Raw genomic sequence first — 12,500 nt, forward strand, 5'->3', positions numbered from 1 at the left:
GAGGATAATTTTAAGGAAACAGAAATAATGGAAATGGCTGAAACTGCAACGGAAATGATTAATAACAAGAAAACATTAACTAACGTCGAATATTACGTTTCAACTTTGGCAACTATGATGGACGATCAGGATCAGGAATTTCTTGAAATGCACGAGGAGACGCCGGAAATGAATTATGCAACTCCGGAAACGAATTACGAGAAACCGGAAACGGTCGTACAGTTTAAAGAAATTAATCAAGAACTTCCGGAAATAAATGAGGAGGAATCGAACGTCGTACCTACGACAACCCCGGTATCACTTACGAAAGATTCCAAAATTCAAAATCAACCTAGTATTGATAGCATTGTCGAAGGGATCTATGAAATAATAAAGCCTACCTCGACGGAGATCTATGATGATCTATCGGACGATAATTATGACGATAACATTAAAATGGAAAAGATCGAAGAAGAGAATGATGAAAACAGGTAAATTTTATAATTCTTTCTTTTCATTTTTGTCATTTTGCAATTAATCACAAAAGTATTAATCGTTAAAGCTTATCTATTTAATAATTCGCTTAATTAAAAGGATAAATTATTAGAAATATCGAAGAAATCAGAAAGAAAAGAAAAAAAAAAAAAAAAAAATGAATCGATTCGTTCAAAAAATTTCTTTTTTGACTTTTGATGGACGAAAGAAAAAGAAAAATGAGAACATTCATAATAATTTGAAAATCTTTAAAAAAGTAATTAGTACGTAATTATTCGTGTTATTAATGATTCTTCATTTAAACGAAAAATATTTAGAGAATAACGAAGAAATTGTAAATATAACAAATGATTAATAAGAAGGGGAAAGATTGATTGGTGCCGCATGATTTGCTCGAGGAAGAAGAAGAAGTAGAAGAAGTAAAAGTAGAAGTAGAACAAGAAGAAGAAGAAGAAGGTTTATTCCATTTATCGAGGAGTGCAGGATATTGCGAGTCTAACTGCTATAAATCGATTTCTCATACTCTTTCACGCGTTTCCACGGGATTGGTTCAGTCGAACACGATGAAATATCTATCATATTGCTCATTCCTACCCACGAAAACCACCTAACGTGAACGGCCAATAAAAATCGACGAGATGTCTTCTTTTCTTCGCTTACTTTTCAATACGTATTTGGATCACACGTACATATATTCGAGTACGCCATATGTTTATAGATTTTTCTATAAACCGATAGATTGTAATCTAAAAGTTCCCAAAAAAAAAAAAAAAAAAAAAAAAAAAAAAAAAAAAAAAAAAATAGTGACTTTACAAATAAGTTAGACTTTTTTTTATACTTTTCGAACTAATTTCTTTTCTTTTCTTTCTTTTTTTTTTGCGGATAATAGAAAAAAAGAAAACATAATTAATACTAAAGTGTCACGTAAAAGGTGTGATTTATTTTTTCAAAAGTAATCGTTAGATCCTGTATTTTTTGATAATTTATAAATCTGACGAAAAATATTGTTGTCCCATAAAAGATAAGAGCAAAGAAAAAAAAAAAAAGTGAGAAAAAGAAAAAGCAAAGCACAAACAGAAAAGAAAAGAAAAGAAAAGAAAAGAAAAGAAAAAAAGATGATCGTTAACGATGTCGTTTCTCAAAGCTTAACGAGTACCCCAAGCATTAGAAGTAGAAAAAAGAAAAGAGGATAGTAGAAAAAGGAAAAGTGGAAATTCTAAGACTTATTTCACCTTTGCAGGTTCACAATGCTTGGCGAAAAAGTGACACAAGTACCAAGGCCGAGCCTGAGTAACTACTTAAAGCGTGTCAAAGCAGAGCCCAAGGCATCTTTGGTACAGCTAGCTTCACTCTACGATGCCCTTGGGAAGGATGCTAGAAAACAGGGTTATGGTAAGTACTTTGGATATTCCGACGAGGTTCTCCAGGTGCTCGATACATCGGCCGAAGGTGGTATCGGGCCTCAATTGAAGAAGTTATTGAACAAGATCCTTGAAAGGAACGAACTCACCAGGGAAGACGCCAAAAACAGGACGAAACTCGTAATACGAGATCTCGAAGAACCTACCAGTGTACTTAGCAACGATCTTAGAAATCTTTTACCTCTTCGTTTTTCCTTTTCTTAAAATGTTCTCCCATTTTTTATCTTCTATTTTTCTTTCCTTCCTTCCTTCCTTCCATTTCTTTTTTTCCTTCTGCTAATAAAAGACAAAAAGAAAAAAGAAAAAAAAAAAAAAAAAAATGAAGTTTCATTAAATAGTCGAATAATAATTAATAGACGAAAATTGTTAATCTGTTAACCGAGGGACGAGAGAGTGGAACGACGAGTCAATTATTCTAAACAAGATTTCAATTCTCTCCGATTTAAAAAAAAAAAAAAAAAAAAAAGAAAAAGTAAATCATTTGACCCTCGCGATCTGTCCAATTAAAAGAAAGAGAGAGAGAGAGAGAGAGAGAGAGAGAGAGAGAGGGAGAGAGAAAGAGGTAAAAACCTATTATATATCTCAATTCTCTTTATTTTACGATTCATTAATTTATCCGAAGTGTCCATCTCTCACCACCATCGCTACTTCCCCATCTCATCAAGCCTTCCCATCCGCCCTTGCCCTCCTCTCCGCTCCTATTTTAACCATTTTTGAATGAAAATATATTTTAATCATTTCGAATGAAAATATATTCTCATAGATTCACGCTCATCGATCATCGATAGTCTTTCTACGCTAACCGTACATGCGGTTAACAGGTTAAAATTTAATAAATTTATCAATCGTAAAGATTAAAAAGAAAAATTAAAGAAAAAGAAAAAGAAGAAGAAGAAGAATAATATTAAAGTTGCCCTGTCGAGAGCAAGTGCCTATTTAATGTGTTTCATCGAAAATGACAAAGGGCTGAAACGTGATCCGAATCGTTTCAACCATCTGTCTGTGGTTACTGAGAGAAAGAAAGGAAAAAAAAAAAAAAAAAAAAAAAAAAAAGAAAAAAAAGTAAAAAAGAAAAAGAAAGAAGAAAGTACATTAAAACTCATCCGGAGAAAAATGATAGGACTTTGATCTAGGCTACTGCGAATTAGTGTCCCTTCGTGACCGGGAAACGAATTGGTTAGGGAAACCAAAAAATTACTCTGGTGCTTCTCGACATTTTATGGCGGGTTGCATGCGATGCATAAGTCCGAATGCGATTGATCAATTTTTTTTTAACCTACTCTTTGTCAACATTTTCCTCTTCTTCTTCTTTTTTCTCTTTTTTTAATTTTTTTTTTTTTTTTTTTTTTTTTTCATAAGCCTAATTTCTTTTCGTTTTACGTGTCTACGTATCTGCGAACAAAATTATTATTTCATTATTATTATTATTATTATTATTATTATTATTATTATTATTGTTATTATTATTATTATTATTATTATTATTATTATTATTATTATTATTATTATTAGATATGTATATCGTACATCGGATATATCATATATTATATATATATATATATATATATATATATATATATATATATATATATATATATCATTGTTCTCGATGAGAGATAGTAGTTGAGTATCTAAGTTGTCGAAGTTGCGAACAATTGTATTCGTTCGATATAATTAAATCTATTTGTCTAACATTGTATAGATAATTTCTATCATAAATTTAGAATATTATAACTTTGTTATTTTTTTCTTTTTTTTTTTTTTTTGTTTCTTTCTATTTGTTATTCTTTTATCAATATTCTATTAAGTTTTAAGTCGCTGCTACTTTCAGACGAACGTTTCGCCTTTCAGCAAGAGAAAGTAAGTAAACATCTTCGAAACATCTGCTTTTCATAAAAAAGCATCCTCCTATTCCTCTCGTTCGATATTTCACGTCTGTACGTCATCGGCTTCTAAACGTTTACCCTATATATATATATATATCATAAATCTTTTTCATCATAATCGCATAATATACTCTTTCAATATCTTCAAAAATTTCTCAAAAGAAAATTTATTTATAAGACGTATACTTACATAGACGTCTGATACACGATTGACTCATATCTTACATATTAATGTAATACGATTGTTCGAAAGCATTGTCTAATAAAAATGTCATTGTCTAAAACCTCAGGCTGGTTCTAAGAAACGAAAAAAGAAAACCAAAAAAAAAATATATATATATATATATATATACATACACACACATATATGACTCAAAGCTATATCCAATAATTATAAAAGTTTAAAACTTTTTTTAATCATCCTTTCGACTGATAAAAAGATCGACTAATAAAAAAAAAGATAAAAAGAAAAAAAAATACACACACACACGATCCAAATGATTCTGTCTTATTTTCAAAGATCACCTTGACCCATCGTCGAATCCAAAGATCGATATTGTTTAATGCCCGCTGGATTATGAGTTGGCAAAGACTCAAGCGCATCAATACGTGCTTGGACTTGCCAAACGGTGTATTGACTAATTCTGTGTCAATTGCTGTATCCAATACGCAAAGTCGCCGGCTAAAACAATAGATATGCGTTTCATCGTAGTATTATAGATGATCAGTTTTTACGCCCTTGGTTTGAAAGCAGGTATAAATTGATTTTGAAATTGATGATGGTCTTCAGTCGACGTTACAATCTATCGAGTGTGGGCGTATTGAATTGCGTTAGATAAAAATTTAATTTCTATTGAGCATAAAGGCAAACGACGAACAAGAAAATAAAATAAAAATAAAAATAAAAATAAATAAATAAATAACAAAATGAAGATCTCCCTGGGATATTGCTTGCTTCTTTGCGTAAGTAAAATTTATTTTCTATGATAATCAAATTTTGAAAATTTTTCTTTTTTGTCTATGTTACGATCGTAATAAAACAATTAAATTTTTTCTTGCGATAACAAGAAATTTAGAAGAAATGATAATAAGAAGAAAAAAAAAAAAAGAAAAAAGAAAACCTAAGCGGAGACAATTAATTGTCGCGACAATATTTACGATATTAATTATACTGCGTACTAATAATTTTTACCCTAAATTCGATATGGCAAGTAATATCGATTGTACAGGTCTCACCACGTGAAGGTTCCTGCGCGTACGGAGACCCAATTTATCAAATCTTTCGAAATCAATCGTGTATAACTATTAATCAATATTTCGAAATATATATCTTAACGTGTGAGAAAAAAATTGTCCCGAGAGAAGAGAAATAAAAAAAAGAAAAGAGAAACTTAATAAAAAGAAACGTGAAAAAGAAAAATAAGATGAGCGAAATCGTGGCAATGAAAATGCCAATGGTCATATAAATATCAATTCTTGACAATTTTGTGATATAAGGTTAGAAAAAGAAAAAGAAAAGGAAAAAGAAGAAAAAAAAGGAAAAAGAAAATTAATTCAAGAATAAACCTTGAATTCTAACGACTACATTAGCTACGAATAACGCGCGTCAACGTGTTTTATAAAAATGATGCTAATTCTAAGTACTTACTATGAGTTGGGGCAAAATGGCGTTCGGGTCGCGCATGCGCAAAACTTGACTTTTTATTCTATTCCGAATTCGACCGAAATATATATATACAAAAGCTCGTTAAGGGATGTTGGAACGGGGGAAGGGTGAGACACCTATTCGCGATAAAACATATATACATATTATCAAAACTACTTATCAAAAAAAAAAAAAAAAAAAAAAAAAAAAAAAAAAAAAAAAAAAAAAAAAAAAATAATTTGATTTTATATTCCGACAGCTCCTATCAACGAGAGTACAAACGAAGCCACAAATAACAAAATTATTTCCGATCGAGGAGATACACGTTAACGATCATCGTGAGCCTAGTAATAATAATAATAATAACGAGACGAAATTATTCGACAAATTATTTGGAAAATTACGTGCAACATATAATTTTGTATTTCGCAAAGGGGATAACAATGTTACTATCAGTAACGTCGAAAAAATATTACCGAAGGACGCGCCAAATCCCGATATCGAGGCATTGAAATTAATTTGGAAAAATCCAATAAGTACGAATTCGGGTATAACGAAATTAAATCCTCAAGTCCCAAAGGAACCTGAGAGATATCAAACGAGAATAAAAACACTTTACGACGAGCCGAGATATGACAAATTCGAAGAGCTCCAACCGTTGGAACAATTGGAACCTTTAATGCCATTGGAATTTGACGTGGAAAATGATGATAATAAAAAGGACAAGGACGTCGAATTTATAACCCCGGCAACAACCGGTCTACAATTTCCTACGACCCTAGGCCGTCATTTCGTCGAGTGGCTTGGCTCTCTTCTAGGACTTTCTTACGGAATTTACGCGAAACTTACGAGAGCCATTCATAACAATTATACGCTTTATTAGGGTCAATGACATACGCGAATAACTCGGACTATTATTCTTCTGTACTAAATGAAAAAAAAACAAAAAAAAAAAAAAAAAAGAAAAATAAAAAAATAAAAGCATCAGCTTTGTAACATAACAATCGTATCGTTTTTGTTATTCGTTTTTCTTTCTTCTCTTGCTTTTTATATCATTTGAAATAATTTCATATAGTCATAATCTATGCAATTAATAAATAATCAATAATCGAAATGTTATTACTATATATTTTTATACCCACTTCTCTTCCTCATCAGCCACATATCCTGTAATAATATAAACAATTATATATATTTAATAAATGAACAAATAACAGATCACAATGGATTAAAATTGTACTCTCTAAATTTCTTTTATTGAAAAATATTTTCGGTCTGAAAAATACATGCGTCACTCTTTTTTTTTCACATCTTATTCTCTCTCTCTCTCTCTCTCTCTCTCTCTCTCTTTTTCACTTTTTCTTTCTTTCTTTTCTTTTTTTCTTGTTGTCATTTTGTTTTGTTTTTTGGCACGCCCGCGCTATTTATTATATACTATACAAATAATAATCTTGTTCTCGAGTAACACGATGTTTTGAATTTGTATCGACATGATTAAAATTCGTCAGACCTTAAAAAAGGTGTACGCGATTAGACGCTCGCTTAATCCCTAATCACATGCATCTTTGGAAGTATATAAAATCGGTTTTGAGATTTAAAGAAGAGAAAAAAAAGAAAAAAGAAAAAGAAAAAGAACAAAATGGAGAAGGTAAACGAACGAAATAAAAAAAGAAGAAGAGGATGAAGAGATAAAAGAAGAAAGAAACAAACCGATTAAAAAGAGATAATGAATGAGATGCTAATAAAATACTGCTAACCTCACATACACCGTACACCTGAAGTCTTTGGTTCTATGATAACGCGCGATAACGGCATAGCATCATGCCAATATCTCACGTTTATTATTACTATTATTATTACTATTATTATTATTATTATTAATATTATTATTATTATTATTATTATTATTATTATTTATAATTAATAATGCGTGTATAGGTATAAGAATATTTTTTTTATACGACGCTGGTTCGATTAAGCCCGTCGTCGTTTAATTGGAAGTTTTCGCATTTAAGTAGGCACTTCGAAGAAAATATGTAATCTATTTGATAATGAAAAACAATTTTTTCTTTTTTTTTTTTTTTTCTACTGAGTTCTTAATTATAATTCTTCTAGATTACAATACTTATTCTCCAAAGTGTCTCTTAATCGATAAGGGATTATTACGATTATACGTGCCAATTTCAATGTACCGCATATGCAAATACTTTTGATTCTCAGATTAAAAAATCTTCCAAAACAGAAACATGTACGCATAAGTATATATAATCTTATTAAAAATCTTCACTCTCTCTCTCTCTCTCTCTCTCTCTCTCTCTCTCTCTCTCTCTCTCTCTCTCTCTCTCTCTCTCTCGCTCCCTCCCTCCCCCCAAAATATATTTATAATGAAATTTATTTTTCTTTCGGAATAAATAATAAAAAATCTATATCGATGACTTATACCTGTATAAATGGATCTATAATGATCTATAGAAAATATGTTCGAAAACATATATCCATAATTTCATAGTAATTAATTAATCGAGAATCGTATTTGCCTATTGTGAGAGATTCGTTCATATAAACAATCATTATGCAATAATCAGCCTTCATAGAGTTGTAATAAATGACAGGAAATATTATTTGAATAATATTTGAAAATTATATCTTATATGGCTAATTTTAAAAGGATTGAGTAATTCGATCAATGGCCGGCGAATGTCTTTTAAATTGTTTATACGATTGATTACATTAATGTCTAAGGACGTTAATCGAGGAGATCAGATTTGAAACACTAAACTATACTATCAAACTATTTTTTTTTTTTTCTCTCAATAACGCATAATAAATTATGTCTATGTACAGATTAATTGTGTACTTGCGATGGTACTCCATTTATATCAGAACACATCCTAATGGCAGATTGATCGAGTAAATTTCTAATAATTAATAACGATGATAGCCGGTATCATTTAAAAAATAAAAAATAAAAAATAAAAAATAAAAAAAAAAAATAAAATAAAATAAAATAAAATAAAAATGAAGATAAAAATAATAATAAAAAATAAAAAAGGAAAGATAAAAAAAAAAAAGGAAAAAAAAAAAAAAAAAAAAAAAAAAAAAAAAAAAGAAAAGCTTAGAATCGAAATAAAATATACAGAGCATTTATGTCCTCCAATAATATTTCTAAATTCCCCATTATCACCCTCCCCACCCCTATTTTCTATTACCCCATTATTTTATTATAACGTTTATCTTAAATGTTGTCCTTGGAGACTAGAATCGATAGAAGAAACTATTTTTTGTTTTGTTTTATTTAGATAAACTAACATATATAATAACAAGTAGTCCATATACTATTATATGGATTACTTGTATTGTAATGGCAACTTCTAAAAAATATCTAATCACGTTTATCTCATAAAGCGCAGATAAAATATAATGGTTGTGATGGGACAGTATATTAAATTGAAATCAACCTTATATATTTCAGTGTGTGTTCGCTATGATCGCGAACTTAAGGCATCATTCATTGAACATTTATACTTTTTTTTTTTTTTCTGTTCTTTTTATTTTCTTCTTTATTTCTTTCTTTCTTTCTTTCTTTTCTGGTTTTTTTTTTTTTTTTTTCTTTTCTTTTCTTTTAGGACTATTCATTTCACTCAAACGTTTCAACAGATTCATACTCTTTCATAAAACAAGATCACACTGAAATATAGACGCTTAATAATAGAAACATTTTCTCGATGATATTTACCACGTCTAAATCTCAGAAATGCAAGAAAATATACTTGCATTGTTATCCTATTATTTACTATCACGATAAACTTAAGGTCGCAAAATCGATAAAGTATACCAAAGTATTTTGATCCATAAGCAGATCCCATTGATTATCTATTTGTGCTGATTTCAACACGTTCCATAAACAGCCTTTTTTTGTTATTCTTCTTCTTCTTTTTTTTTTCTTTTTTTTTCTTTTTTTTTTTTTTTCCTTATACATTTCTAAGCAAATTATTGCTCACAATTTTATATCGATTATGTTTATTGACTAAGAAGGCATTAAGTACCTTGTATTTTGCGGCAAGACTTCGTTCATGTTCACAAGCGGTTGCTGAAGTGTCGTTACTTCTTTTAAGGATTGTTCTTTAAACGACGAGAAAGTATTTGATAGAACTTGATCTTTTTGAAGATTATGAAGATGATGAAGAAAATCAGTTTCCTGTTTAATGGAATCATCTTTTATGACAACTTCTTGTTGCTTAGGCATCGTCGACAATTCAACGGCTTTATCAAAGGGTTCTTTCTGTTCTATAAAAAATAGATCCTTCTTGCTTTTACTCTTTTTAATGCCCAAATGTGTTTGAGTGTGTTTATTCAAATGGTCCTTTCGTGAAAAAGCCTTTTGACATACGGTGCAAGAAAAATTTTTATCACCAGAATGAATAACGTAATGTCTCGTCAAATGTTCATTCCTTTTGAAAGCTTTCTCACACACAGGACATTTATATGGTCTTTCGTCGGAATGACCACGCATATGCTGATCCAAATGTTCTTTTCTTTTCAACATCGCTCCGCACTCCTTGCACTGATATTTTCGTTCCTGAAAAAGAGAAGGAAAGGGAAAAAAAAAAAAAAAAAAAAAAAAAAAAATAGAAAAGAAAATAAAAGATTGATAATGAAAATAAAGGAAGAGAGAAAGAAAAAAATCAAGTACAAATTTCTTACAACAATATAAAAAAAAAAAAATCCTTCACCTGTATGTGTGCTTGTATATGCTGATCTATCTCGGATTTTTCAGGAAAAACTAAATTGCACTCTGGACAGCAATAAACTCTTGAACCGTCTAAAGCAACGCTGATTTTGATCTCTCCGGTTTTTGCCCGAAATTTCATTTTCTTTTCTACTTTCGGTGAATCCGTTTGTACCTGTTGCTCTACTTTTACAATCTGCCCATTATTATCATTATCTTGTTGATTCGAAAGCAAATGTACGTTAAAATCATTAGGATTCAATGTTATCATCATATGTTCGGAATTCATAAAATTATTTCCATTTTGTGTTTGTGAATTTCTAAATACCGATACGCTAGGAATGTTTAAAATATTGTTTTGATTATGTTCAGATTTCTCTTCCTCCGTCTTATCTTTCTTAATTTGTTCAGTTTGCAATTTGATTAATTGTTGTAACGTTAATGGCAGTGTCGTAGCTTGCAACTTTTGAAGATATTCGGTCATATTAGAACCTTGTACCAATTGAGCAGCTTGTTGCTCATCAGAATTTCTCGTATCATTGTCAGTCTTATTCTCTTCCTTTTGAGTATCTATTTGAGACGTCGAAGGTAAGTACACATTAGGTATAATCCTTACTGGGAGAGTATTTGATTGGACGTTGATTATCGAAGAAGGATTGCACTGATTATAATTAGGAATGTTGATTGCTTGTATACCCTGTTTCTCGCACAGCTGCATAAGAGTATTAGAATCCGGCCAAGTAAATAAAGATCCAGGGTATTTATTCTGTGAGTTTACCAAAAAAAAAAAAAAAAAAAAGAAGTAAAAAAAAAAAAAATTAAAAAAACAATGTTCACGATTAAGCGACAACGTATAACACGTTTGTTTACGTATATGAAAAGGGCAAAAGAAAAAAAAAAAAACAAAAAAACAAAAAAAGAAATTATTAGAAAAATTCTATATTTATGACTTACAAGAAATTGCTGTTTATTCTGATTCGAACCTGCGACCGTAGTGTAAATAGAATTTTGAACCGTTGGTAATTCTAATGCACTGCTACTGTTGTTTCCGTTATGATTAAATTCAACGTTAGAAGTAGAATTCGATCGCGACGTTAACTCGGAAAATTGAGGCAATGTGCCTTGAATAATATTATTTCCAGAGAAATTCATCTTTTTCTATTTGTTTTTTTTTTCTTTTCTTTTTTTTTTCCTTTTTTTTTCTTTTCTCTTAAAACTTATTAATCGCGCGCGTTCATCAACGGCAGCACGCGAGAGTTTATAACCTCCAATTCGAACGAATGAACACTTAGAATACGAGTATGTCGATAAAACGTTTCTCAGTCTCACATTTTCTTTATTATAAGGAAAATTAATTGTTTCTTATATGCCGAAGTATCGATATAAAATATAATGAGTATAATTAAATTAAAAAACTTAAGAGGCAAAGGTACATCGAAACGCACGCCGCGTCCTATACACGACTGCTCCAACATGGCTGCAGTAAAATATTATTTGAGAAAAGCGCGCCAAAATCAAATAACGATAAATTCACGACAATCCGATTGGCTTACGTTCGATCTGCGAAAAAAAAATTTACCAAAAAATCGACGTTTCTCATCCGCAAACAAAATTAACTTTTGTTAACTGCTATCATTGTTGCATCGTAACGGGGGAAAAAAAAAAAAAAAAAAAAAAAAAAAAAGAACTTTCACAAGGCATAGGAAAATTTTCTTTCCTTAACATTGGCCAAACTGTGGCGTTTCTTTTTGTTTATAGTTAATACTAAACTCACTTCACTTCGTTTATCCAGTGATAGTAAATATTTGTATTCGTTCGTCGATAATAAAATTTGTTTCACTCAAGTGATTGACATAGTACAGTTAAACGTTATTAGGTTTTAAAAAGAAAAATCATTTTTAAACAAATACTTAATAAAATCTAAAATATCTAGAAGGAAATTTTATTCCTTCGAGTGTTTATTCTATTTTCAAATGAAATGTACATTAAAGAGATCATGACAATTGCCATATATAATGCTTTCAACTTTGACCTACTGATAAGAATGTAGGCAATAGAAAAAGTTGTATTGTACATGGATAAAGATACTGAACTATTCTTAGATGACTTACGTAAGAGGAGTAGAACTTTGTTAGATTTTACCAAAAAAAATTCTAAGAAAATCAATAATGAAATTAAAAGATCATATTTACAGAATTCGTTAGTATTATTCCTAAAGGAAATAAATATCAAAAGCAATATATATATATATATATATATATATATATATATATATTTTTTTTTCAATTAATATGCGATATTTATAGACATTTATTTACAGAACATTAGAAAGAAAGAATTCTCAT

General features: G+C 29.8%; 4 protein-coding genes and 1 long non-coding RNA gene across 9 annotated transcripts in view; 3 read left to right on the forward strand and 2 right to left on the reverse strand.

Annotated features, from left to right (window-relative positions):
* Positions 1 to 3,250, forward strand: part of LOC124952692 — a 4,594-nt gene extending 1,344 nt beyond the window's left edge. The window contains exons 3-4 of the mRNA XM_047502961.1: positions 1 to 470; positions 1,715 to 3,250. The exon at positions 1 to 470 is cut by the window's left edge and continues 120 nt beyond it. Coding sequence (XP_047358917.1) covers positions 1 to 470; positions 1,715 to 2,099 — 855 coding nt within the window. The 3' untranslated portion in view covers positions 2,100 to 3,250. The remainder of the gene's footprint in view (positions 471 to 1,714) is intronic.
* Positions 3,251 to 3,503: 253 nt separating this feature from the next.
* Positions 3,504 to 4,457, reverse strand: LOC124952694. The gene is made up of 3 exons (XR_007101979.1): positions 4,266 to 4,457; positions 3,972 to 4,078; positions 3,504 to 3,860 (listed from the first exon to the last, which is right to left on the reverse strand). It is a non-coding gene; the product is annotated as an uncharacterized LOC124952694 (long non-coding RNA).
* Positions 4,458 to 4,522: 65 nt separating this feature from the next.
* On the forward strand, positions 4,523 to 6,407 carry LOC124952693. The gene is made up of 2 exons (XM_047502962.1): positions 4,523 to 4,744; positions 5,686 to 6,407. The coding sequence occupies exons 1-2, from the start codon at positions 4,709 to 4,711 to the stop codon at positions 6,307 to 6,309; spliced, it is 660 nt and encodes a 219-aa protein (XP_047358918.1). The 5' UTR covers positions 4,523 to 4,708; the 3' UTR covers positions 6,310 to 6,407.
* Positions 6,408 to 8,701: 2,294 nt separating this feature from the next.
* LOC124952691 (zinc finger protein 583-like) overlaps positions 8,702 to 12,500 on the reverse strand; it is a 9,603-nt gene continuing 5,804 nt past the window's right edge. For 2 of the 5 annotated variants that reach the window (XM_047502957.1, XM_047502958.1), the window contains 2 exons: positions 10,160 to 10,933; positions 8,702 to 10,005 (listed from right to left, as the gene is read on the reverse strand). In XM_047502957.1, the coding sequence (XP_047358913.1) occupies positions 9,454 to 10,005; positions 10,160 to 10,873 (1,266 nt within the window). In that variant the 5' untranslated portion in view covers positions 10,874 to 10,933 and the 3' untranslated portion in view covers positions 8,702 to 9,453. Of the gene's footprint in view, positions 10,006 to 10,159; positions 10,934 to 11,109; positions 11,735 to 12,500 lie in introns of those variants that run through there. The other 3 variants (XM_047502956.1, XM_047502959.1, XM_047502955.1) reach the window with 3 other exon arrangements.
* The window catches only part of LOC124952690, a 2,392-nt gene continuing 1,741 nt past the window's right edge, over positions 11,850 to 12,500 (forward strand). Inside the window, exons 1-2 of the mRNA XM_047502954.1 lie at positions 11,850 to 12,354; positions 12,476 to 12,500. The exon at positions 12,476 to 12,500 is cut by the window's right edge and continues 1,741 nt beyond it. Coding sequence (XP_047358910.1) covers positions 12,230 to 12,354; positions 12,476 to 12,500 — 150 coding nt within the window. The 5' untranslated portion in view covers positions 11,850 to 12,229. The remainder of the gene's footprint in view (positions 12,355 to 12,475) is intronic.

Source organism: Vespa velutina, chromosome 10 (genome assembly GCF_912470025.1).
Source record: "Vespa velutina chromosome 10, iVesVel2.1, whole genome shotgun sequence".
NCBI classification, from domain to species: Eukaryota; Metazoa; Arthropoda; class Insecta; order Hymenoptera; family Vespidae; genus Vespa; species Vespa velutina.

What these genes read in the sequence shown, in the direction of transcription:
- LOC124952693 (XM_047502962.1), top strand. Translation starts at nt 4,709, where the DNA reads ATGAAGATCTCCCTGGGATATTGCTTGCTTCTTTGC. An exon ending in GATATTGCTTGCTTCTTTGC is followed by an intron (nt 4,745 to 5,685) that starts GTAAGTAAAATT and finishes ATATTCCGACAG; the next exon opens with CTCCTATCAACGAGAGTACA.